The sequence below is a fragment of the Coturnix japonica genome, chromosome 1 (assembly GCF_001577835.2).
Source record: "Coturnix japonica isolate 7356 chromosome 1, Coturnix japonica 2.1, whole genome shotgun sequence".
In the NCBI taxonomy this organism is placed as follows: Eukaryota; Metazoa; Chordata; class Aves; order Galliformes; family Phasianidae; genus Coturnix; species Coturnix japonica.
Genome location: NC_029516.1, coordinates 159,780,284 through 159,807,472, shown reverse-complemented (window position 1 = coordinate 159,807,472; position 27,189 = coordinate 159,780,284). Strand labels below are relative to the sequence as shown.

Here is a 27,189-nt window from a genome sequence, read left to right as displayed (position 1 = left end):
ATTGTGCACATATATGTGTGAGAGTACTCAAAGAATTTGCTGATAGCAACATCCTTTACTAGGAAATGTCTAGAACCAAATTACTGTGATGTGCAGTGAACAATGTGCGAGGAAAAAGGACTTGGGTAAACACCACTGACATGTTCTTGTTTTAATACATCTGTTTTGTTTGCAGAGTGATACTGGGAAATCATTCTTCCCAAATCCAATGCTAAACTAGTTAGAAACAGGCATTCAGAGTCCAACGCTGCTTAGGCAGCCCAACCTGTGAAGTAAATATAATTTGTTTAATGGCAGTGAGAATTAACATTAATGACAGACAAAGGTTCAGTAAGGTAGGCAGGTGAAAAACTAAGTTCTAACTGCAGTTTGGATAACCTCATTTATTTTTATCAGGACTACATCTATGAGATCAAACTTGTTTTTATCGGCAAAGGAGTAGAGAATATAAGAACAGGAATTTGATTTCAACACAAAATGGATGCATCAGGGCAAAGCTTGCTTTGAAACTGACTCAGCTTTGCAGAGGAAACACAAACCCAGGTTTACTTCATTGGCAAAGGCATTGTGGATGCTCAGACTGCCTTTATGACCCTCATATAGAGGGTTCAACACTGAATTTCACAAAGACCCATGTTCCTACGTACTCTGCCCCCCGCCCCACACTTGGTGTCAATCATTGACTTCAACCGGAGCCTGAAAGGGCGGCAGGAATGTCGTGAGTCTGTGTGGAATTTCACCAACAGCAGCCAGCTGTGCTCTCTGCTTGGGAATCGGTCGGCCAACTTTTCAAGTCCTTACAGTCATCTTGGTGACATTCCTTTCTTCAGATGCAGTGCAGATGGCTTTTGAACACCACAGCCAACCAATTCCAAACTGTTAGGAAATGTTTTTACACATCCATAGGCAGTGTCCTTCTCATCCCGAGAAGGGGGAAAATGCAGGATATACGAGGCCCTGGCATCTGGTGAGGGCATCCAGTAGCCATCAATCTGGCCTGTAATTCTTTTCATCAAAGGTCAGGCACAGTTGCTGTTATCTTCTCCCAGCATAAACAGTGCCCCAGCATGGCTCTGCCCTTCCTGTCACAGACGCAGAAATGATTCACTCTCCAGACAGATAGAAAAGGCGTGGGAGGAACACAAGTCCTGGTGCAATATGCAAGGGACTCTGTGACAGGTGAGGATACGGGTAGCTGTACAGAGCGCCTGTGTAGAGAGGTAAAGAGCAGAAAAAAAAAAAGAGGGAACTGTGGGGAACCCTGAGGGAACTAATGAGCCACTTTTCTTCTCCAGTGTATGGGAGAAGAAAATCCAAAGGAATCCCCAGAGTCACTGGTACAAAGGTGAGAGCTGGGGACCAGGAAGTTCCTAGAGGAGCATGGGGTGGGAAAGCAGCGATGGGGCATGTGGGAAGGAATGAGCCATGTGTGTGGCCCATGGAGACTGTAAACTGCACCCTGCCCTTACATAGATCCATGCAAGAATGTTTTGCAACCATACAGAGACCATCCAACACCTCAAAAGGGTGATAACTCTAATAGAACATTTCCTATTGGTGCCAATAGTAATGAGGCCTGCGGAGCCAAAGGCAGCACATTTCAGCTTTTCTCCATTCATTCACACATTCTGAGACTGTCAGCAAACCTTTTTGCATCTGCGCCTCATTTTCCCTGTCTGTTAGGAAAACGAAATGATTCCCACATCTTGGAAGGACTAAGAAATCTCTGGATGAATAGCTCCTTCTGTGCGCTATCACTATCCTAACGTGATGCCTCAAAGCCCACTGGCACAGTTTGGCATTGATTTAAGGGAAGTCTGTATTTGTTTCTCTGATAATTTACTGTACCTACTTTGATGGTCTGGTATTACAATCCTTCGTAGCTCTAGCCATTGGAAAACGAATTGTTTTTTAAAGCATCTACTATCTACTTTTTGTGTTAGATTGAGCTATACAGTTTAAAAACTATTGACGGCTAGGGAATTTATATTGCTTTCTTTATAATGAACTGCACATATTTTCATGTGAGCTTATTAAGAAAAACATGCACTCAGTGTTTTTCAGCTGTCAACCTGAATCTGGTGTTTTGTTGTTTTCTGTTGCCAGCTTGGAACGCAGAAGAAATCTCTTTCCTGTGATTTAGTTGGTTTACAGGAAACATAAACTCTGGAAAGCAGAAAAGATGTCTCATTTCATGAGAACACAGACATAAGTTATTATATCAGCGTAAAATTACACACAGCTTTATCCACTGAATAGCTCACACATAAAGGAAATCTGAGATATTTTAGATTAAACCCCGACAGAAGAGACAGAGATGACTCACACGACAGACTGTAATCTACCCAAACAAAGCTCCAGAAGCTTTCTTTAAAGTGAGTCCTTCTTTGTTACCTGCTTGCAGTTAATGCCTGCTCAGTAAAGCTAAATGTCTCCTTCCCAAAAGCACAACAAGAAATGGACCTACTAGGTGGCTCACCAGAAAAACCTGATGGAGGTCTGCTAATTTGGCAGCCCGGCCTGTGGCGGGGGGTTGGAGCTCGATAATCCTTGAGGTCCCTTCCAACCCAAGCCATTCTGGGATTCTATGATTAACTGGGAGATTGTCAACAAAATGTCACACAGAGGGAACTGTCACAGCGGAGGCTAAAGTTTTTGCTAGAGAGAATAAAGGTACTAACCAAGGGTTTCAACAGGGCTGCCAGTCCAGTATCCCTGAAAATTAAAACCAGATATGTTACCAGCATCCTGACTTACAAACATGTAAATGGTTCCCTTCCACCCAAAGGGTAGAACTGAGTCAAAAGTGAACACTTCTAGTGGGCTGCCTTATCAGAAGCAATAGAAGGAAAAGCAGCACTTCAGAACAGAGCATCCTGCAAGAAGGTGTCAGATCAGATACCGTTTGAACACCTTTTAGGTTCCCAACACAATGCACGGTGTAGGCTAGACGCGGGACTCAGAGGAAAGCATTTTTCATCTAAGATGTTATCAGATCTGACAAGAGTCTATAGAAGCAGGGAAATCTAGTAGGAAGATGAACAGAAAAATAGTGACCATGGTAATGAGCTTTGGATCAGATCTTGCAGCAAGACTTGGCTCGTTCCCTTTAAGCCTTGTTATTATGACTAAATCAGCTCAAAAGGAAAAGATAATAATAGCATATAATTTCTACTGATTAAATCGTGAGAGGAAACTGAACATAAAACAGAGTAAAGGAAGAGATTGGATAAAAAAATGGGCACTGACATGTGTTCAGAAGTACTATGAATATTTGTTCAAAGATAATTAAAATAATGGTACAGATGGGCATGGAAGTACAACTGAGGATAAGAAAAAGACACATAGTTCAGAGGAAGAGAACTAGACAGATTGCAGACTGACATCAGCAATGCACAGTGAAGAAGGGAGAGCCAATATGAAACAGGAAAGTCAAACTGTAAGAGAGATTTAACTACGTGCACTCATATATTCCATACACGCTGAATCAGACCACAGTGGAAACTGGCATAGAGGTCAGCTATAGACAGAAGTGATGAGCTTTTTTAAAAGAAACTGTTTGTGTCTCTGTTTTTATGAAGTCTGCTTTTGTATGGAAGTGTGGGAAATAGGTGACAGAAGTGACCACGAGTTAAGTAAGGCCATGTAATACAAGGCGACCGCACATGGGGAACATCCACTAAAAGCAAGAACATTGCAGACAAGCGTGGGTCAAGTATTAGATTGTGGGCAGCCATTGGGTCATACTGTTAGTACACAAGTAATGAAGGGATGCCACGCATGAGGAGTCATGCATGAGAAGGGATGTCCAGTTGCATGGTTCCGGGCTGCTGTCTGGGCACAAAGCTCAAGGGGATATCTGTAAGACTTAGGTCTTGTCCTTGGCAATCTGCAGAAATTCTGATACTCCTTGCCATTGACACTGCTTTGACACATGGCCATTTTCAGTTGTGCTGTGAGCCTGATGCTGTGTCTCGTTATCCTAAGTAAACTGCCTTTCATGGCAGTTGTGCCAGTTGAGCTGGCCTTGTACCGGGTACCTGTCATAGCTGTATGGTGCTGTAAGCCCTGAGCCCAGCACTCCTGCTCAAGCACTGCCAGAAGAAGTGGCAGGTGATCAGAGGCACAGAGGGGCTCCAGAGGCAGCCTCGCCTGTTTGGATTGCCTGTGGGAAGGAAGCAAAGTGACAGCTTGTCCAGGCACCACAAAGCAGCATATGAAACCCCTGCCAACAAACCTCACCTGTTTTCTTGGAAGAGAGAAAAATATACCGAGCAGAGGAAAAGCTACAGTAACACCTCTGTGTGCTCTGAGAGCTGAGGTCCTGTGTGCTTTGCACTTGTTTACATTTCTTTATCAGCAAAGAAGGATGCCAGAAAACTGAGAGAAGGTATTTACTGTTTTCCATGAGATCAGTCACTTGCATGAATAAAATGGCATGGCCTGAACACTATAGATCAGTAAAATCACAACGAGGACAGATGGGCGGCAGCAACTACTTCCATTGTCTGCTCTTTGCGTTAGAAACATAAAATTGCGTGTTGTCATCTGAAAAGCTCTATGAAAACTGGGCCCAGGACTACCAGCCCCTAAAATGCTGCGTGGAAATTCTGAGTGACATCTGCACAGGAGACCGTGAATGTGAAAAGCCTCCAACAGTCTGTAATGCGCTACTAGAACATGAGCAGAGGGTAACGTGGCTCAGAAAGTGTCCAAACTGAAGGACGTTTCACTCTAAGCGTGTTTCACAGCTGTGTATCCCTGTTAGATGACTATCATTATCACTGCTTGTCTCCTGGTCTTCCACATGGTCTTTCAGCCTACAGCTATTTTGAACCTTCTTCCCACCCCAGCCATTGCTTTCACTTGCTTGTCTAAAAAGCTCCGCAGCGATCCCAGACACACACAGATTCCTGCTGTTTTCTTTCAGTCTCTGCTTTATGTTACCTTTGCCTTCTGTGTTAAGAGCTCATAAAATCTGAAGACTAAGGTTTAAAAAGAAGCACCTTTCAGTGTCAAGGGTGGTTTTATTCATCACCATCACTAAAACTGCAGGATGGATAACAAGCAAATAACTGAAATACAGAATTTGGTCATAGCGAGAATCACACGTTGCCTGATGCTGTAACGTTGTAAATAAGTAGAATCTTCTGCAAATCTTGGAATACCAGAATCCCGAAGATAGCAGTACAATTATCCTGTAAATCAAAGTGAATAGAGACACATCAGTTGCAACAAATTGTTTTCAAGCGTGTCTCACCAGGGCTGAAAAATACTTCAAGGGGCCCTTGCTTCTCTGTCACCACGACTACAAATCAGTCCCCCGGCCACGTCTTACTCCAGGTGCAGAGAATTCAGGTATTTACAGTTACTCCCCATGCTCTTTGCATTCCCTTCAGCCTGATAAAATCAGTCTTATTTCTCTTTCATGTTTTCCCCTCTAATATGATCACATGTAACTCCAAATGCAGTGCCAGGTCCTTGCTGTGTATGTAGCAACGGGGCAGGCTCAGGATATGTCATACTCGGGGGGCAATGTTTTTCTTTTCTTTCCTACAACCAACCTCTCATTCAAGGCCTAATCCAAAGCTTTTATTTCTGTCTTAGTATCATCTCAAAGTGGCCCTTGCTTTTCTATCACCAGTTCTTCAGTCCTTCTACACGCTCTGCCCATTCCTTGCTTCAGCAGCTGTAATTTGCACAGTTTCACTGCAGGTTCTCCTGTACTCCCTTTAGCCCAACTTAAAGGTTAATCTGCAGTCATTTCCCCCACACCTTAATGACACATCTCTTTTCTTAATCCTTTCACCAGCTTCCTCCCTCCTCACTCACAAGGAACATTCTCCTCTTTGGAGTTTCCTCTCCTTTTGCCCTGTTTCCCTCTCTTGCTTCCTGAGAGCCTCCTGAGCTCTCTTGCAATGCCGCTCTTCTGTAGCCTGCATTTATTTTGGTAGCTGCATGTGTGTACAGTGAGGTGATATCAGTTTTAAACAGAGAAGAACTTAGTTGATTCCTTGACTCCCAAAGATCATCATAGAATCATAGAATCACTCAGGTTGGAAAAGACCATAAAGATCATCGAGTCCAACCACAACCCAACAATCCTACCCTAACTAACAACCCTCCGCTAAATCATGTCCCTGAGCACCACATCCAAATGGTTTTTAAACACAGCCAGGGATGGTGACTCAACCACCTCCCTGGGCAGCCCATTCCAGTGCTTAACAACTCTTTCTGTAAAGAAGTTTTTCCTGATATCCAACCTAAACTTGCCCTGGTGCAACTTGAGGCCATTTCCCCTCGTCCTGTCACCAGTTACCAGTGAAAAGAGACCAGCCCCGCTCTCACTGTGAGCACCTTTCAGATACTGGAATAGAGCAATAAGGTCTCCCCTCAGCCTCCTTTTCCCCAGACTAAACAGCCCCAGTTCCTTCAGCCTCTCCTCATGGGCATATTCTCCAAGCCCTTCACAAGCCTTGCTGCCCTTCTCTGGACCTGCTCCAGCACCTCCATGTCCTTTCTGTACTGATGTGCCCCAAACTGAACACAGTACTTGAAGCGAGGCCTCACAAGTGCCTAGTACAGGGGCAGGATGACTTCCCTAGTCCTGCTCACACCATTCCTGATACAATCCAGGATGCCTTTGGCCCTCTTGGCCACATCCATGAGGTCCACAGCAGATTGGAGGAGAGGCTCCCGTATTTCAGAGTGGGCTCCATGCCCCCAGCCCCTGGCCTCTCTCTCTTTTTCCTGAGGGATTCTTGGTCTCCGCAGGATCTGTTTTTTTTTCCTCAGGACAACTGCTTCATTTTTTTTCCTTGACCGTGTTTAACTCTGAATTCTTTGGGAATGAGATTAGTGGGTTTTGAATTTGCAAAGCACTCAGTTCACCTTTACAGTGCCATATAAATGCTTATCCCCTCATAATTATAGTAGCCAGTGGCTTAGACATGCTGTCCTGTGCTCTGGGAGGAAGCAGACAGATTTCTGTGCGTCACACAGAGGGAAGCGACAGACAGTGTTTGTCCATTAATTGAAACATTTCAGTGACTTCAGCTTGAGCAACACACAATTGCCCTGGACAGCCTAAATGTGCCTCGGTGGAGATTTAGATAAGATCTTCTCCCAACAGTGACAGATGCCCTGGTAACGGTGATGGTCAGGGCAAAGTCCTGATATGGACAGATGAGACTAGAAGGTGTGACCCTGCCTGGCCCTTCACCTTCTGGAGCCTTGAGAGACAAATACACCCAGGAAAATTGTTATGCCTTGAAGAATGAAATATCTCTATCACTTTCTGTGGATTTAGTGCTGACAGGTTCAAAGGCCCTGCAGTAAATGGAGCACTTGCTGGAGCAGTGGTTGGTTCTGTCCTGAGTCAAGGATGGTCCCAAGGGCCACAGTGTGTTAATCCCATGCAGCACCCAACATTCTCTTTGACTGACTGATGTTCATAATTAAGCAACCAGGCAAAGCATGAATCAACCCTGACCCACATCTTTACACCCAGACTCACCAGAACCAGGGGCAGTGAGTGTCACACATGTTGTGTGACACTGTGCTTTTGTCCAGTCTGTTACCAGGAAGACAAAAGGTGTCAGAGCGGCCTACAGCGACATCGTGTCTCTGGTCACCACCTGTCTGTGCTCAGCTGGAACATGATGGCCCAGAGAGGCTGCAGTGTGGAGATGTTCAAAAGCCAATGGGCACATGCTGCGCCACGCGCTCCAGCTGACCCCACCTGAGCTGTGCTCTATATGTGTTTGTGTCACCTACTGCATACGTTCCTCCCAGGCAGCAAAGTGAATTCCTGCACGGCCTTGCAAAGCCCTTTGTCTGAAGTCAGAGGAGGAGGGGAGAGGGACCCCATTCATCCCGGGATGGAAGTTCAGCTGGAGAATTGTTCTTTTCCTAACCTTATTCTCCTATTCACATTTTTGATGACTAACTCTTGGGAACCCAGAGTACAACAAGCTGAATTTATTCACAGTCGGAGCATTATGAAAGCACACTCTGAGGCAGTTTCCTCTCACACCGCCACCCCATTGAAGGCAGCCCTGACCTTCGGGGACCACCCTCTTCAGGAATGGAGGTTTATTCAGCCTGCATCCTGTTTGAGAGCCACACACCCCTCCTGAGCGGGCTGCTCGCTGCTGGAGCGGGGCCTGCCCCGCTGTTTGGTGGCGGCTGTGCTTGGAAGCAGCCCCGCTCCCAGCGCCGGGTGACGGCCGCGCTGCCCCTGGGCGCCCGCATGCTGCTGAAGGGACATCGATCCCGCAGACCTGCTGGCAGAGGTGCTGGCAACGTGGCTGGCTTTAGAAGGAAAACACACCCTCTGGGTATTGGCTTGCATATCATTTACCCTCAGCTGAATGCGTGTAGGAAGCGGCGATCTGGCTCCCGCTAATCCTTATTCAAGATAAGCCCTTTGAAGTCGGTGTGCGCTGCAGGCAGGGCCAGCTTGGCCATTTTGCCAAGTCGGTGAAACGTTTTGACAGCAACCGCTTTCCTCTTCCCCAAAACAACAACCGACTCTTGTTCTGCCTATTTTAATCCCGAAAAAGAAAAAAAGCCCCACAAAAACCCCACAGCCCAGCAACAAAAAAACACCAAAGACAAAAAACCCTCATCGTGTTGCAGCCTCGCTCTGCATTACGATGGCAGAGCACCATTGCCTCTGCTAATTCCCTCGTGCATGAATGCACAGTCTCACTGCATACAAATCCCCTGTTGGGCTGAGCATGGTCTGCCCTGGGCTGTGCGCTGTCCCAGCAAGAGGCTGCTGCAGGAGAGAATATTCTGCAGAGCAGAGAACAGACTGTGCTCGCTGCTCCTTGTGCCAGGGCAGTGTCATCTTAGTCCTCCCTTGCAGAGAATCACAGGAATGTAAGGCTGGGAAGGATCTGCTTTGGGCTGTCCCTCTTCACTCCGGTACATGTTTGTCCAGCCTTAAAAACTCCAGAGCTGAGAGCTGCTGGCATTTCTCCTTGGCAACTTGGGCAAATGTTTCTCACTGTGTTTGCTGCTCTCGCTCCAGGTTACCCTGTGTGCATGTTTTCTGGGGGGTTTCTTTTTCTGACATGAAAAAAAAAATGGCTTGTGTAGATTTCTGAAGATTATACTGTAGGTGGAATGGGAAGGCTGCGTGTTTGGAGAGCCTGGACATGTCCCCAAGACCTGTGCTGACCTATTGTCCAACACGTGTGCCGGAAACCTGACCAGGAAGCTCCGCTCTTGCCCTGTATGATGCAGTTGTGTGAGGAATACGCAGCAAATTCCCAGTGTCCCAAAAGCACCAGATTTGCTGCATGATAGGCAGCATATCAGGTTATGGAATCAAAGAGGAAGCACCGGGCTTGCTGCTTGGGCACTACAGAGCATGACAGAAGCAGGCGATACACTGAAAATGATCTGAAGACAAAGAGCAGCAATTCTGTGATGCTCAGGTTATTATAAGCTGACATTACTGCAGTTTGGGGCCCCGCTTCAAGTTCCAATGGTCCTTTGCTGCCTGGTTCAGCCCTTCTGGGCCTCAGCCTTCTCTTTCTTCCAGTTATTTTTTCCCCCCACTCAGGCTCACTGAGCACACACAGGTTTGGGGGCAGCAGTCCCGTGCTGGTTCGACACTCTCACAGTTATCTTCAGCATGTTGATGTTTGCTTGGGCTGTTTACACTGCAGCCAACAAGCAGTTGTGCTGGCCCTTGAAATGGCCCTTTGGCTGCTTCTGAGCTGAAGCGAGTGGCAGGGGCAAAAGAGTCGCAGACTGGTGCTGGTGGGGTGGCAGAGGAGCAGCAGGGATGCCCACCCAGCTGTGGTCATTCCCCAACACCCTTCAACTGCTTATCACCTCTGCTGCCACTTGAGGATGTCACACAGTGACATGGGCAGCCCTCTGGTGAACCAGAACAGGGAGCACATCCAGCTGAAAATCAGTCCTGTGAATAGAAACAGGAGAGACCGTCTGGACAGCTACCAAGGTGATGAAAGGTCTGGAGGGCGAGGTGTGTGAGGAGCAGCTCAAGCCCCTGCACACTCAGACCGGAGCAGAGTGGGACAGCGACAGGGCCTGAGGAATGGGCACGGCCCCAAGTGCTGGAGCTCGGGGATTGTTTGGCCAGCACTCTCAGTTTGGATTTCAGGTGTTCCTGTGTGGAGGGGGCTGTGGATTCAGTGATCCTTGTGGGTCCCTTCCAACTCCCAGCATGGCTTCCCAACCAGTGGGGACAGCACGGTGAACCCTGCGACCCTGCACGACTTCCAGAAGCGTCGCATACCACAGCCTGACATTGGGCAGTTTCCCCGCACCCAAATTAAATTAACTGTATTCTCCTATTTCGTTTCTCAGCACAATTGTCCACTCTGAAGGCAAGGCTAGCAATTTTTCTTGAAAACTCACATTGTTTTGTTAGCAAATAAAGGAACGTTTGACACAACACCCACCATGCCTGCCAGGCTGGCAGGGTTCTCTTTCTTTCCCCCGGCTCTTCTCCTCTTCTTTATTTTCCCCCCTTCCAGTCTTATTTTCTTAATTTAGCCTGAACCTTCCTTTAACAGCAGCTCAGTGATTTGCTTTGGGCAAAACAATTTGCACAGTAGATTTATTGTCTTCCTGCTTGGATGTCCATCTTGTAATGTCTACTGCATGGAAAGCCATCCAAGTTCCTTTCTCTCTGCTTTCCTCTTCACTTTGAGCTTTGTATTTTGAAGGAAGTTGATCAAACTGAGCATTCTTGTGAACTTGAGCTTGGCTGCCAAGAATGTACGTGATTCATCCCCCTGTAAGGAAAAGCGCTGGCAATAAAACGTTCCCCACTGCCCCTCTTATTTTACATGCAAAATACTGTTAGCACTCAAAACAAGCAAATCTTGTTACTCAGAACAAAGTGTTTCGCTGTTAATTGCACGACAACTAGAATTCTTAAAATACTTTCAGGCTCTATTCTTAGAAGAAGGAAATATCACCAGCAGAGGCCTTGAAGCCAATGAGATGTGAACTGCGAGCGCTTGTAAAACACAATGAAAACTCACCTTGTCTCACACCCTTCATATTGTTACCTTGTCCTCAGCAGGACCCAATTCCACGCTTCACGCTTCGCATTACGGATATTTTAAGAACACTTCAGGGTAAGGCAAAATAATTTCAGGGGGGGAAATCATGCTATTTGCTTTAATGAGGAAAGCAGAGGAACTGAATAATCTGTTCAGCAAGAGTGGTTTTCCATCCTGGTTTGCCCCTAGAATCATGCTCGTGTGACAGGACCACATGTTGGCTTTGTGGGTTCCCAGGTCAGCTCCCACACGGGTCCGTGGACCCTGCTCTGCTGTGTGCCCCAGCACGAGGTATTCACATCTGCTGAGCAGAGACTGGCACATACATCCCTACAAGGTCACAGGGGTTGTTCATTGTTTGACAGTAAATAATGGTGGCTTTGCATTAAACATGCTTGGTGTTTGTTTTTTTTTTAATAGCCAGGAAAGCCAGGATTCTTCTTTTCTGTGAGTCTTCCCTTAAATCTGTGGTATTAGTAAGAACTAGCATTGCCAGTGAGACAACTGTGTCCTGGGCTGCATCCAAAGCAGCGTGGCCAGCAGGGCAAGGGAGTGATCCTGCCCTTCTGCTCCGTGCTGTGAGACCTCACCTGCAGTACTGTGTCCAAATGTGGAGTCCTCAGTTCAAGAGAGACATGGAGCTGTTTCTGTGTCCAGAAGAGACCCACAAAAATGACCCAAAGGATGGAACACATCCCCTAAGAGGACAGGCTGAGAGCTGGGGCTGTTCATTCTGGAGAGAAGGCTCCAGGGAGACCAACAGGTGGCCTCTTGGCATCTAAAGGGGCTGTGAGAATCACAGAATCACCAGGGTTGGAAAAGACCCATGGGATCGCCCAGTCCAACCATCCACCCATCACCAACAGTTCTCACTAAACCACGTCCCTCAGTACAACATCCAAACGTTCCTTGAACACCTCCATGGTCCGTGGCTCCACCACCTCCCTGGGCAGCCCATTCCAGTGCCTGACCACTCTTTCAGAGAAGTAGCATTTCCTAACATCCACCCTGAACCTCCCCTGGCACAGCATGAAGCCATTCCCTCTGGTCTTATCACCAGTTACACAAAAGAGGCCAACCCCCAGCTCACTACAACCTCCCTTCAAGAAGTTACAGAGAGCAATAAGGTCTCCCCTGAGCCTCCTCTTCTCCAGGCTGAATATTCCCAGCTCCTTCAGCTGCTCCTCATAAGGCTCCAGACCCCTCACCAGCTTTGTTGTCTTTCTTTGAACACGCTCCAGGGTCTCAATGTCTTTCTTGCAGTGAACTGTTTTGGAATGGTTTGAAACTGAAAGAAGGGAGATTTAGACTGGATGTAAGGAAGTTTTTTACAATAAGAACAGTGAGGCGCTGGAAAATGTTGTCCAGGGATGCAGTGGATGTCCTGCTCCTGGAGACACTCAAGGTCAGTTTGGATGGGGCTCTGAGCAGCCGGCTGAGATGTTTGTTGCAGGGATGGACTGGATGACCGCTAAATGTTCCTTCCAACTCAATCGATTATATGACCCCATGATTCAATGACTGGGATCATGGAATTGCAGTCCCAGCAAGGAACAAGGACTTGTTTGAACTGCTTGAAGAAAACATATAGTCTCCTGCAGCTCATCCTGTGTTGAGGAAGGAGCTGTATGACTCACACCCCACAGAGAACAGGAGGATAAACTTCAGCACCCCAGAAGCAGGTGCATGGCCCATTCTCAGTGGCTTTCTATAGCTGAGCCCAGCAAAATTCCCACCTTAAGAAGAAACGTTCAAAGACAGTGGGCTGAAAAAGTGTTCGCCTGAGTCAAGGTATCCTGGTTCCAAGATGGAGTGAGAACCTCTCCATGACTGACCAAAGAGATCATCTGAAGTGTAAACACAAAATCATGAAATGAATGTCATGTCTTCATATGCCAAATCGTTCCCATCCCTTGGCTGTAGTTTGGGGACTAACTACAAGATATATTAACACAAACACAGAAATCCTCCTGCTTCATCTGCAGCCCAAGATGGATCAACACTTGTGAATTTCTCATTCTGTCATGTCTTCATGCTTTCTAATCAGAAACCAGTTCATAATGTACACAGTTTATCATTTCAGCTTTGGACTTGGCCAAAATCCTTCCTGAATCTCCTCCCCATTCCCGACTGAAGCACATTTGGCCAGAGCTCCACACAGCTCGGGATGAAGACAGACCCAAGTCTGAAACAAGAAATCAGCAGCAGAGCTGCTGCACTTTAACAGCGTTTGGCATCTGCCTCGTACACCAGAACTGGAATGTAGGAGTTTAGCAATAGCTGTGCCCTGTGTTCTTAGTATTTCACTTCTATATTTTCAAAACATCATGCTTAGCTAATTGTTCAACGCTTGCAGTAGAACTTTCACAATCCTTGTATTTAAGAATTTCACCTTCTCTTATACAAGGTAACTCTATTATTTGTTTTGTTAAAAATTCTGATGCCTGTTTTTAAGGGTTGCATTCAGTGGTATCAGTCTTTTAAACAATCTGAATGCTGCATTAAATTGGCGTACTGGCTGGTAATTATTATGCCTTCGCATTCCTCACACCCAAACTAGAGCATATTCCAGCATTTCATTGCACAAATCTAATCTAAGAGGCGTAGAAAAGTCATTTTCTTGCCCTTCTATGCCCTGAAGTTTTATATAAATGGATTTGAATCACTCTTAGCATTCTTAACAGGAGCCACAAAGCATAAAGCTGACTGCAGAGTACTGTCAAGCTGAGGTCTTTTCTAGTAATCCATGTCTTTTCAAATAGTTGCTTTCTTTCCTTCTGTTTTCTTCATTTGCAAGAGTTTCCCCCAGCAGTTTAGTGAGGCACTTTTTGGGGGTGTTGTTCTGTCTTGTACATCTTGTGAAAACAAGGGGAGCACTACACACCGCAGTGGGCAACATCCCCATCTGTCACACAGGACGTTCCATTGTGCCTCTCACTGTCGGAAGGCACCAGCTCAGGGCAGATGTCGCTCTCTGGCTCCAGACACAGTCCAGAAGCCGCCCTTTATCACTGTTCCCTCTGCCCTGCTGGTGTGCCCGCAGAGCTGCGCACATCAACCCTTCTTTCCCCATTGCAGGCACGATCAGCAACATCGTCACAAACAAACAACATACGCAGGCAGTGCTGAGCCATTTCACTGGAACATCCGTGGAGAGCTCGTCACCACTGGCTCAGCCAAGAGCAGACAGGGACTGTCACAGCAGCACGTGGCAGGGGACACAAGAAGAGCGAAGCAGTGGTTTCCCCCTCGCAGCACCTCGGGCACAGTGCGGCACCTTTGACTTCCCGTAGGGGATAATCTGCCCAGCACCTTTTGCCACATGCAAAATGTAATATTGTAATACCAGTAACAACAGTCACTGGTGTGCCAAGAGATTATTCCTTCTTAGCCAAAGGACCAGGTGTGCACAAATTTTCTACCGAGTTTATTTGCAAAGAAGTGGAGGTGCAGGGAGCCACTGTGATTCTGCATCACGTTATGCCCCCAGGACTCTGTTTCACTGGCACTATTCCCACCGCTGTCATAGAGACTGTGTCAGTGTTTCCACTCAGCTGTGTCTCTGAGTGGCCGATGGTAACCAAGCTGTCAAGAGTTCATCTGGGGCTCCAACTCCATGTTTTTTAAATTCCCCATGATGGATATTTCCTTTCTTGAAACACAGAATCAAGTTAATGCCATGTGGCATTCAGAGAGGAACTGTGTTTTACACTGCACTATTCAAAATGCTGCAGGTAGTTTATAGCAGCAGAACGTTCCAGTGTTAAGCAGCAAAAAAAACCCAAAGGTGACAAAGTTGTTTCCTGCCTACACGCTGGGCCGCAAGAGGCATCTCTGAGGTGCAGATGGATCTCAGGGTGCTGAAGCTTTTCTTTACTCTCGAGCAGGGCTTGCCACGTGGAACTACTTATTCTGGAGAAAAGTTTCACTCACTGTGATGTTTCTGGAAGCAGGACACACGTAATGGATCACACAACATCTCCCTCAGTTATGAAGGATACAGCACTGCTCTCAGGTCCAAAGAAGGGCAACAAAGCTTGTGAGGGGTTTGGAGAACGTTGCCTACGAGGAGCAACTGAGGGAACTGGGGCTGTTTAGTCTGGGGAAAAGGAGGCTGAGGGGAGACCTTATTGTTCTCTTCCAATATCTGAAAGGTGCTCACAGCGAGAGCAGGGCTGGTCTCTTCTCACTGGTGACAGGTGACAGGATGAGGGGAAATGGCCTCAAGTTGCACCAGGGTAAGTTTAGGTTGGATATCAGGAAACGCTTCTTTACAGAAAGGGTTGTTAAACACTGGAATGGGCTGCCCAGGGAGGTGGTTGAGTCACCATCCCTGGCTGTGTTTAAGAGCTGTTTGGATGTGGTGCTCAGGACATGATTTAGTGGAGCGTTGTTAGTTAGGGTACTATGGTCGGGTTGTGGTTGGACTCGATGACCTTTAAGGTCTTTTCTAACCTGAGTGATTACATAATTCTGTGATTCATCTTTATCATTCTGCTGTTGTCATTAACAATTGTGCACACCACGGGCTGGAAGCTCAAATTCACGTATGGCAAACTGAAGAGCAGTATACCCAGGAACCTTCTCAGACACTCAGATTGCCTGGAATTCTCTGCTTAGAAGAAAAAGCATGACCCTCATTGTTATTCTTCCATGGGAAGAGAGAAGAACAGATATTCGGGGAGAGGAGCTGGAACAACCATTAAGCTCACCTGTCAATACTTATTGAAACATTCCCATGAACACGTGAGCAGAACTGTATCAATCCCATGTAGATACTCATCTCCTCAGACCTCTTTGTGTCTTATTTGAGGATGAGACTGTGTTAATCCAGGAAACATCCAGGGAAGGGATTTGTCTACACAGGAAATGTGGAAGACAACATTAAGTGCATCTCTGCCAGATTACGGTGTTGTGAAGGGATGTGCTGGCTTCGTCCCAGAGCTGCTGGGTTGGTGCTGTTGCCCTGCTCAGACAGCACTGGTGCTTCCAGAAACCTTTACGTGGGGTTTCCACTGCTGTTATCAGTGGTGGCGTTGGGATGTGCAGCCACACGGGCTCAGAGGAAGGGCTCTGTGCTGCCCAGATAACTGCTTGCAGTGAATCACAGCGCAGCTCCTGCTGCTGCCTGTCCTCTCTACAAGACGCATCTCATACACCATTCTGAACACTTCCACTGGCTGCAATACCAACCCACTTTCCATGCAGTGCGCAAACGTTTCTGTACTGAGGTAATACAATGCACACAGCAGGGGGGAGCAAGTCGATGGTGGAGTATTACCCAAGTTATAAAATCAGTTTATTACTCTATTGTGTGCCTAAACTTTATGGAACGCTGTAACAGATGTATTTTATAGTGAAATGACAACACCCCCTAATGAAATCCAGGTTTAGATTCTGGCAACATTTCTTCCTTAATTTTATATTTTGTAACAGACTCTGCTACCCCACCAGGAAAAATGAATAGAATGTTTAGAGCATCCCACCATCACACCTCAGCATACAGCTGCATGGAGAAGAACATAACTCTGTGTGATAGAACACAACTTACGTTTTCATTACTTGAAACCAAATTCTGTCTTGCTCTGCTGACAGTTACAAGTTCCAGTTTGCTCTGTTCCTTTCAGGTGAAATGGAAGCCATCACCACAACTTGTTCTGGACCTCTCATGTGCTACGTGCTCTGTTGCTGATTCAGACTGCAAACACTTCTGCGCTGAGTTGGCCTGAAGTGCTGTGGAAATGCCCCCTACCTGCTCACACTCCACATCCCTCACTGCTGCCTGTGCTGGGATCTGTGCCACAAGAACGCCACGCACATCTTGCAGGATCTCTCACACCACCGAGATGTGCCGGGCACAACCCAGCTGCCTGCTGGTACTGCGCCTCTGCTGACTGCGGATACAGGGCAGGTTTTTAGAAGCTTGTATTTAGTCACATACATTTGCTTTTGAGATTGTTTCTGACACGGAGCAGCTCTGACAAACCGTGCTCCTTCCTCAGGAGTACGTGGATGCTACAGGTTTTCAGGCAAACATCTGCAGGAATTGAAAACCAACAACAAAATAACAGAAATGTGATAACTCCGATCTGCCTAATGTTATTCTTGGAAACGTTTTCTTCTGAAATGGAACAAAAGGCATCCTGAGGCTGCCCTTCTGGGAAGCACCTGATCTGTACCGTCTGCAGCACTGCCAATGGCTCTGAGCGGGGTCTCACCCACCTCCCTGCACTGCGCTGAGGCCCCACGCACTGACCAGGCTCCTTCTTCACAGAAGACTCCAGAGTCCCTCATGGCTGCGTGCTGACACTGGATGGCTGCTCTTAGCTCTGCAGGAAGTGCATTCTGCTCACAGCTGGTCTCTGAGGAAGTTCTCTGTGGAGAGAGCCCAGATTTTACAGGATGCTGTGTTTCGCTAACGTGGTGAAGTAATGAAGCTTGACCTTCATCATAATGCTTTGTCTGACTTTTCAGATACAATGGATCCAGACCACAAAACGGCATGCACGTAAGGGTCTTCACCTTGAAGCTGAATGAAGACTCCCATCCAAATTACATTCAATGACACCAGAATTACTGACAAATGCTCTCATGTAAGAAGTTAAGCATGTGCTGGAGATCTGGGAGCACTCCTCAATACATGGCTGACAGCATTTATACACTCTTGGCCAATGCAGGTTGGACCATGGCTTCAAACTCCCACAACTCCTTGGCTTTCCTTCCCTTTGGGGTGTGAAACAGCTGCACCTTATCCATGACCTGAATGCACTTGAATGCTGAGCTGCAAAGCTGTGGTACCATCCACACAGGGTTTTGGTGTGAGCCCACACTGACTCATTCCCCTCCCCACAGTACAGTGAGTTGAACAGGACCACAAATGCCAACAGTTACAGTGTATTTTGTGACCCCAAATCACCCCAGTACAAAGCAGAACAGCAAAACATCTTAATCAAGTGAAGCCTTAATGAAAACTGTTCTAAAGGTTTGAAATCTACATCAACTTTGGTACAGAGTGCAGGAAATTAAGACTGTAATGGAATCTAATGTATATAGAGCATTCTGAATATAAAGCGTACCTGTGATGAATCATACAAATCCTTGAATGTTTAGGGTTGGAAGGGACATTTAAGACCATCTAGTTCCAACCCCCTGCTATAGGCAGGGACACCTCCCTCTAGACCAGGTTGCTCACAGCCCCATCCAGCCTGGCTTTGAATGCCTCCAGGCAGGGGGCTTCCACAGCCTCTCTGGGCAACCTGTGCCAGTGTCTCACCACCCCCACAGTAAAGAATTTCTTCATACAATCTAGTCTAAATCTACCCTCTTCCACTTTAAAGCCATTTCCCCTCATCCTGTTGCTACTTGGCTTTATAAAAATCCCACCCCAGCCTTCCTGAAGGCCCCCTTCAGGTACTGGAAGGATGCTACGTAAGCACAAAATGCAGGAAATACCAGCAATCACATTTGCAAAATGTTGTTCTTTACCAGCAGGTAGAGCCTGTCTGCAGTAGCAACTCCACCAAATTTGAGTTTCTGCTTTCCCAGCTGACTGCAGAGATATTCAGAAGATGTTTATGCTCTTGCCAGAACATGCTAATTGAGCTTTCCACAGTTAAGACAAAGACCAAGTCCTCTATCAGACGTGCTGTTCTGGACACATACACAACCATGCAAAATTAAGGAGTAGTATATAGTTGTGGTTAGCAAGAACTCACAGAAGCAGCCCACAAGCCATGGGAGCCTTGGGAATCTGAGCATAATGTGCTGCAAAAGGTGAGGCTAAGGCAGCTCCCAGTAAGTCCCAGTAAGCAATTAAACATCACTATTTACATGACCACTTCAATGGGAATGTGCATTAACAATTCTTAAAGCAGAAATTCACACTTCTGAAATCACCTGTTTCAGTTCTCAAGACATTCATATCTGAAGATGTTTGATTCGTAATTTGGCTATCTCTTCCCAGCAACAAAGGCCAGAGACTCACTCATATACAGCGTCTCACTCCAGTTCCCAATCCCAGCTAAAAGCTTTCAATTTCTTTCAGTGTGTACCAGGGCAGACTTCCAATACGGTGACATGAAACCAGCTCCCAGCTGAATAGCTTTCTCCCAAATTAGGGAATTCCACTTGTTCTTGGGAGCACCCAATAAGGGACACGCCTGGCAGAAAGGAGGAGAAATCCCATGACTGAGGGTAAGGACAGGCAGCAGGGAGCTGCCAGACTAAGCCAGGTAACGTGTGGGACCTCGGCCTTACCTGGTGGGAGCCCTTCACTCAGCACTGTGCTGCCTCCAGCACAGCCTGCATTCTGCATGCCAGCCTACAGAGCACATCATCGCATTTCCATTTGCAGATAATTCCCAACTTTCTCTTCCATGTGCTTAAGAGCCTGAAATTTTAGACAAATAAAAGGTGATTGTTAATACAGCCCACAAATAACTGTCATGCTAGAATTTTCTTAAATGCAAGCACATTAGGTCATTTTTCACATAAATCAAGCATTCAAAAACTTCTAACAGAAGGAACTACTTAGATTCATAACAGAACTGTGCTTTATTTGTTACAGCTGTTCTTTTATGATACCTGATCCGAGACATAAATCCCTTTGTTTCGAAAATGGTGGTTCACATATTGAGCCCCAAGTATATATTAAGAGGGCAGATATAATTAATTTTAAACACTGTAATAAACTGCATCGTTGCCTGGGAAATCAAATCGTACAAATGATGGCAAGGCTGAGTCATTCCCTTTGATAATAAAATGATGACATGTTATAACATAATGCAGATCAAAAACCGCACGGCGCTGTCCAGGCTACCACAGGAGAAAGTTCATGAAAGCTGAGGGTGAACTTCAAGAGGCTGTTGGTTCTCTTGCCCTGTATTAGGAGTGCCATAAATCAATTGCCGTTGGTTGGATTAGAGGTGAACTGCAAGATTTATTTATTTATTTATTTTATGATGAATACAAGAAATACTTCTTCTTTTCCTTTCCTACAAATTCTTTTAATAAGTATTCCACTGAAGTCACCTATCTACAGTGTTTGGAAACGCTGTCACATGGGGTCAGTCTGAGAGCTGGAACAGCTCAGCCCTGAGAACGACAACCCGCAGACCTCAACACTGCGTGTAAGTATCTGCTGAGAGGAGTGAAGGCACAGCCAGACTTCCCAGCGGTGACTGCTGATAGGAGGGGGTGCAGCAGAACTGAACACAGACTGAGATAACAGAATGATAAATATATATACATATATTTATACAGGGAGGGTGGTTGATCAGCAGCATAGGCTGTCCACAGGTTTTGGAGCCTGTGCTTGCAGGCCTTCTAAACTGAACTGGATATATCACTTGGACTTGATGATCTTCAAGGTCTTTTCCAACGTGGGTAATTCTATGATTCTATGAAATAATTTAAATGTAAATTCTCTGAAGACAAATGAACATCCTGCCGTTGTTACAATAACTCACTTCTTTAAGCTATCACATCAGGAACACAGATCTCTCACACCTTCACAGTCTAAGACAAAACATCAGACTTAAATTTAACCTAATACAAGACTTTATTCTTGGAAAAGCCAAGCTCAGAAATGAAAAGCACATGTGCTTGATCTTTCCAACACGTAATATTAAGGGAAGTGAAATTCCAATTTATTTGAATCCACCAGTAGCTGCACCAGCTGATTATTTCACTTATTCACATTAGGCAGCTGCCTATGTCTTCCTCACAGGCACACAGAATGACCCGGGTTGGAAGGGACCTCAAGGATCATGTAGTTCCAACCCCCCTGCCTGGCAGGGCCACCAAACATACACCTTTACTAGATTCAGGTTGCCCAGGGCCCCGTCCAACCTGGTCTTGAACATCTCCAAGGACGGGGCATCCACAACCTCCCTGGGCAGCCTTTTCCAGGGCCTAACCACTCTCCTAGTGAAGAACTTCCCCCTAACATCCAACCTAAATCTTCCCTCTTTTAACTTAAAACCATTTCCCCGTGTCCTGCTATTATCAGCCCTTTCGAAGAGTTTACTCCCCTCCTGGGTGTAGGTTCCCTTCAGGTATTGAAAGGCTGCAATGAGCTGTCACCCCGCAACCTTCTCTTCTCCAGGCTGAACAAACCCAACTCCCTCAGCCTGTCCTCATAGGGGAGGTGCTCCAGCCCCCTGATCATCTTTGTGGCCCTCCTCTGGACCCTTTCCAAAATCTCCATGTCTTTTTTGTACCTGGACAACCGAACAGCCCCCACAGAGCGCGGCGTTGCTCCGGGCCGGCAGCACGACGCCGCTCCGGCCCCATCTCCCTCAGCGGGCACCGACCGGCCGCAGCCACAGCCTCCTCACAGCCCCGTCACAGCCCCCTCACAGCGCGCTTCATCCCACTTCAACCCCCTCACACCCTCACAGCGCTCCCGCGCTCTCAGTCGCCAGCCGCGCCCAGCACGCATGCGCGCACCGCCGCCTTCGCTCCACTATCGCGAGAACCGTGAGCGCGCCGCGAGACATCCGGGTAGTGCACTGCGGGACAACATGGCGGTGGAGTCGCGCGTCACGCAGGAGGAGATCAAGAAAGAGCCGGAGAAACCGATCGACCGCGAGAAGGTGCTGGGCCGGGCCGGGCTGCACGCGGGGCTCGTCCCGCCGCAGCTGTTGTTGGGGCCGCCGGGAGGGGTGGGGGGGCGTGTCTCATAGTCTCATAGTCTGGTGCGGGTTGGAAGGGACCTTAGAGATCATCGAGTCCAACCCCTGGGATTCGAGTCTCTGTGCTGCAGAGCGGCACTTCTACCACTTGTGCCACAGGGGGGATTCGAACCCATGGCCTCCGGTGTTGCACGGCGGCGTTCCTACCACTGCGCCACCGGGGTCGGGGTTGTCTGTGCGGTTGTTGCCGCTAGGCCTCGTTGCGGGCTGTCCGTGCGCTGCCTCACGCCGCTTCGTGCCGTCCCCAGACGTGTCCGCTGCTGCTCCGCGTCTTCACCACCAACAACGGGCGGCACCACCGCATGGACGAGTTCTCCCGCGGCAACGTGCCCTCCAGCGAGCTGCAGATCTACACATGGTGAGCGGGCGGGTGGCTCCTGCGGGGCTGCTGTCAGTGTGAATGCAGTAATCCCTCTCATTGCATTTTAAAGGGCACTTTTGAAGGTGGATTGTGTGACTTTATATACACTGTCTTCAGAGTTTCTGCTGGAGCTGTAACACGTGCATTGCTCTATGGCTGAATAAACCCACTGTTGTCGCTGACAGAGCAGGCAGTTCTCACGTAGTTCTGCAGGGGGTTTATGAACTCAGTGCAGGCTGTTCATGATGTCTGAGCCATCCATAGAGCACTCAGAGCAGCCATTGTCAGCCAGCGGTGGCACAGAGCTCACACTGGGTGCAGTGTGTTCACAGTTCACAGAATTATCAAGGTTGGAAAAGACCTACAAGATCATCCAGTCCCAATCGTCACCAATACTTCCCAGCTAAATCATATTCATCAACACAACATCCAAACGTTTCTTGAACACTCCCATGGTCGGTGACTCCACCGCCTCCCTGGGCAGTGCATTCCAATGCCTGACTACCCTTTCCGAGAAGTAATACTTCCTAATGTCCAGCCTGAATCTCCCCTGGCGCAGCTTAAAAACATTCCCTCTAGTTCTATCACTGATTACACAAGAGAAGAAGTGCGGTTCCCTGAGCTGCTTGGGTGGCTGCGGTCCTTGTGTCTGTAGAGCTCTGAAGTTGGTTTTGGCTTTGTTTGGTTGAAGGGTGGGGAGAAGGAGGAGTGCTGTCTGTCAGAGCAGAAGTGGAAGTACTGATGGGACATAGAATCATAGAATTACCCAGGTTGGAAAAGACCTTGAAGATCATCAAGTCCAACCGCAGCCTAACCAGTACCCTAACTCTAAAAACCCTCCACTAAATCATATCCCTGAGCACCACATCCAACTGGCTCTTAAACACAACCAGGGATGGCGATTCAACCACCCTGGGCAGCCTATTCCAGTGCCTAACTACCCTTTCTGGGAAGAAGTTCTTCCTAATATCCAACCTAAACTTGCCCTGGCACAACTTGAGGCCATTTCCCCTTGTCCTGGGGACATTGCTCGTGATTGATTGTTTTGCTTTTGTTCCTACACTTTATCTAAGAAACCATTTTAACATTAATACCGACTTAAATAAGGAAACATTTTGTGTAAATGCATTAATGCATTATAAAAAGGTCACTCTTTTTTGAGAGGCCTGGAAGAGCAATGCTGATCAGTATTGGTTGTTTGGAATGCCACATAGTTGTGAAATAAGCAGCTCCCTGTATAGCTGAAGTATGTGAAGTGTTGCTCTTCTTTGTGTATTAACAGGAAGCACGCAAAGGCAAGGAAATGTTTGTTTAAGCTGTTGCAAAACACCAATTCCATCTTAAATGAGCATGGAAAGCTTTTTGTATTGCTGCTTTGAGAAGTGAACCACTTGGGTTTGTTTGTTTAATGTAGGATGGACGCGACTCTGAAGGAGCTGACCAGTCTGGTGAAGGAGGTGTACCCAGAAGCACGGAAGAAGGGCACACACTTCAATTTTGCAATCGTTTTTACAGATCTCAAGCGACCGGGCTACAGGTAAAGGGCGTTTCATCTCCAGACCAACAGGAAGCTCGAGGAAGCACAGCAGTAAAATACTTTTTATCAATGCTGATTTTAAAGCCAAATGTTCACAGATAATATTTCATGATAACAGACTGCAGGATTGCCATTATGAACTTCGTGTTTTGATTGGTAACTGCTGTAGTTTGTGTTCCCTAAACAATGAAGGTGTTTGTTTAAGCACTTGGATCGCTGGATTGGCCACCAGCTAAAGGTGGCCCTACGGTGTGAGGTGGAGCTTCATTCCTGGTGGTGTGAGGCTGCCTTGCAGCCTGTGGGGCTCCAGCTCTGTGTGAGCAGGCAGAGGGTTCTGTCTCGTGCTAAGATGGCTGAAGAGTCCCCACCCCTATGCCCTGTTAGAAGGACTCTATGTAGCTTTACTTGGTGCAGCAGAACACCCTGTGGATGGAGCGTGGCATGGCGAGGTTGGAAAGACTGGTGCTGCTCCTGGGTTGGACATGCAAAGCCTGGGCTCTGGTAACTGACTGCTTTTCATCTCTGTGCACAGGGTGAAGGAGATCGGCAGCACCATGTCGGGCAGGAAGGGCACAGACGATTCGATGACGTTGCAGTCCCAGAAATTCCAGATAGGAGACTACCTGGATATCGCCATTACACCACCCAACCGCGCCCCGCCGCCTTCCAGCCGCATGAGGCCATACTGAGCCACGGCTGCTTTGTACCGTGATCTTTTCTGCTTATTCCTCCTTGCTGTTCTAAAGCAGGTTTTTTTTTTTTATTGTCTTTGTTGCAAAGTAAGGACACCTGAAGACAAAGCTAAACGTCAAGGGTGTAAGTCACATTTTAAGCCTTTCAGTTTGTTTGTTTAGAAGGAACGCTTAATCTTTAGCAGTGCCATCACTCTTTTCCTTGGCTGGTCCATAGTTTGCTAAGTAGGTCATTGTGTCTTGTGTGTCAGGTAGAATGCAACCAGGAGGATGACAGGTGTTCTGTACTTCTGTCTTGTGTGGAATAAAGATGGCTGTTATTAATCTTTTGAGTCCAATTGTGCTACGGTCAGAAGCTGCTGGTAATGCTGTGCGGTGAGCAACTCCTGCACCGCCCCGCAGCTGCTGTGCTGCGCTGTCCCTGCAGGGGGAGAGCTCGTTCCGCTCACCGCCTCTGCTCTGCGGCGGTACCTTGTGGGTGAAGCACCGGAGTGTTGGGGGCAGATCTCTGGTCTGGGCGGCGTTTGGCACGGCCGGGAGCAACGCTGAAGTTTTCATTCATGTGGAAATCCACTTTGCAGTCGAGTCCAACAGCAGCCGGTTTTTAGTTGGACAGCAGGAAACAACTGTCCACATGTTGAAGGAGGTGTGAGTGAAAGCTGCGATGGGCTGACTGCGATGGCAAGGAGCATTATCAGCAGTGAGCTTCAAAACTGTCTCGAGTGCTGAGGAAGGAAATCAGTCACCCAAAGGGACGAGTGATGTACAACACAGCACTTGGGAGAACCTAATGCACAGTCTCAAAACCCAACAGCAGTGAGCAAACCCATATGCTCGAGAAGCAAACACAGCACACAGCTGTGTCAATTAGCAGGGCTAATTACAGGCTCTCATTTCAGCAGCGTAACTCCAGGAACTCCACCCTGCGTGGGGATGCAGCAGGATGGAATGGATATAGCTACAAGACCTAGGAAAGCGGGCCCTTATTTTCTCCTTTCTGCACTCAGTAACTCAACAGCAACTCACGGAGCAGTGGCCACAGGAGAGCTCACAATGCAGCTGTGCAGCCAGCTCAGTACTGTGAGCAAGGGCAGGATTTCACAAGGCACTCAGACTGGTGACAGGAGCTGCCCGTGTTCCCCTCCCACACATCCCTTTCCTTTCTGTGGCCTCATGTCAGGCAGTGCCTTTACAGGTGAGCGGTGGTTTGGGTGAACGCGGGGTGTATGAATAACATCACTTTGCAAAACACCTCTGGGGGCACAGGGCAGGCAGGAGTGCGATCCCAGGCAGCCCCAGCAGCAAAGTGTCACACCAGGGTGTGGGGGCAGCTTGGCAAGAAGGGGCAAGAAGGGCCCGTGCAGCAAAGCCTATGTTGGTTTCCAGCAACTGTATAATGAATCATTACAGAGCACAACTGCTGGGCTTTAAGCACAAAGTGTGCCAAAAGCCACTGACACCTTCCTGTCAGGCATTCTATGATACAACCCGCTTTTGCTTGGTCTTGTAGCAGAGCAGCTTCCAGAGCTCTATTCTCACATACACACAGTAGTGCCATTTTCTTCACCCCTCCAATTCGCATTAGTCAAGGCCAACGCAATGCACGGACTTCATCAGCTGCCCCCTTGTACTAGTGGCCATTAGCACAGCAATAGCACACAGGGTCACACTGATAGATGGTACAGACAGCACTGAATGACGTATTTAGAAAAGGTCGCATTTCTGTGGGATAACACTCATTATTTCATAGTGCAGCCACTGGATGTTGTCACAGCTCCTTCTAAATGCCATCACCCCTATTACTGTGTCATGGGGTGTCCCAGAAGACCAAGAGCTCCAACACCAGCTGTAAATGTCGGGACGCATGTGACTACAAGAACTGGAACATTTGGATAATGACAACTGACTTTCTGTGAGAAGAAAAAACAAAGCACAGTGTGCTGCTTAAAGCTGTGGAGCATCCACAATGCTTTAAATAACTGGGGAAGCCTGGGCTCCAGTTATCGCTCCGGTGATTTATGAGAGCCATCAATAAAAGCCCAGCAGAAAGCAGTGGAGTGACGCTCCTCATTTGCCCATTTGACAGCCAGCTGGGCACTTCCATTCCCCTCTGAGATTTATATTCGTATTTAACCTCAGGCAAATTATTTCCAAGAAAACAAAGCGTTTGCTGCTTTGCAGAACAATTTGAGGCACTCCTTTGACAACAAATGGGATTATAGAGAGAATGCTCCGTTAGCTGACACGTTTTATATACCAAAAGAAATGCAAAAGGATTAAGGACCGTAGCAAATGAGGGAAAACCAAAGGCTGTGCTTCTCTGGCTACTTCCCAGATAGGGGCGTCCCTAACTACCAACGTGCAGCTTCGTGCTGTGCTCCATCTGTTCTGACTGCAGGCTGCAGCTGCATGGTGTGATCCCATGCTCACCCTTCCATACATCTGATATGGCAATCACACAGCCTACAGTTGAGTTTGAGATTATCGATTTCCACGGGGAGGGAAACTATAAAGCAAAATCCATCAATCTTTCAGTGGCTCAGCAGGTGGTAAGCACCAGAAAACTGCACAACCTGTACTGTCTGTGCAAGAGAAGTGGTGGAACAGCAGCTAGTGGGAACAGCCCCATGTTGTGGATTAGGCACAGCTCAGACTCCGAGTCATATTTGCCTTTTATCAGATGAAGACCATCTCTTCCAAAACTAAGGCTCACTAACTAAGCTACTGCGTATTCAAACTGCACCAACACTCCAGTGCTGTTTCCAGATTCATCCTATGACAAAGCACCACATAATGTGTCAGTTCTTGTGTGATTCCTACCCTAACCTGGCATACCTTTCTCCAGCAGCAGCAC

General features: G+C 47.5%; 1 protein-coding gene and 1 long non-coding RNA gene across 7 annotated transcripts; one reads left to right on the top strand and one right to left on the bottom strand.

Annotated features, from left to right (window-relative positions):
• Positions 1-21,385, bottom strand: LOC107308320. Of its 6 annotated transcripts, none has more exons than XR_001552742.2 (6): positions 21,272-21,385; positions 19,308-19,440; positions 18,948-19,210; positions 15,764-17,426; positions 10,443-10,778; positions 1-5,198 (listed from the first exon to the last, which is right to left on the bottom strand). It is a non-coding gene; the product is annotated as an uncharacterized LOC107308320 (long non-coding RNA). The 6 variants fall into 6 exon arrangements; XR_001552743.2 differs by lacking the exon at positions 1-5,198 and having other exon boundaries at positions 6,472-10,778; positions 15,764-15,909; positions 16,603-17,426; XR_001552747.2 differs by lacking the exon at positions 1-5,198 and having other exon boundaries at positions 6,472-10,778; positions 15,764-17,088; positions 17,274-17,426.
• Positions 21,223-24,659, top strand: SAP18 (Sin3A associated protein 18). Its single transcript, XM_015852157.2, has 4 exons — positions 21,223-21,646; positions 21,994-22,103; positions 23,521-23,643; positions 24,176-24,659. The coding sequence occupies exons 1-4, from the start codon at positions 21,257-21,259 to the stop codon at positions 24,330-24,332; spliced, it is 780 nt and encodes a 259-aa protein (XP_015707643.2). The 5' UTR covers positions 21,223-21,256; the 3' UTR covers positions 24,333-24,659.
• The last annotated feature ends 2,530 nt before the right edge of the window (positions 24,660-27,189 follow it).

Coding starts and splice junctions, on each gene's coding strand:
- SAP18 (XM_015852157.2), top strand. CDS start 21,257: ATGTCTTTTTTGTACCTGGACAACCGAACAGCCCCCACAGAGCGCGGC. Junction 22,104..23,520: donor GAGCTGCAGATCTACACATG/GTGAGCGGGCGG, acceptor TGTTTAATGTAG/GATGGACGCGACTCTGAAGG. Junction 23,644..24,175: donor CTCAAGCGACCGGGCTACAG/GTAAAGGGCGTT, acceptor CTCTGTGCACAG/GGTGAAGGAGATCGGCAGCA.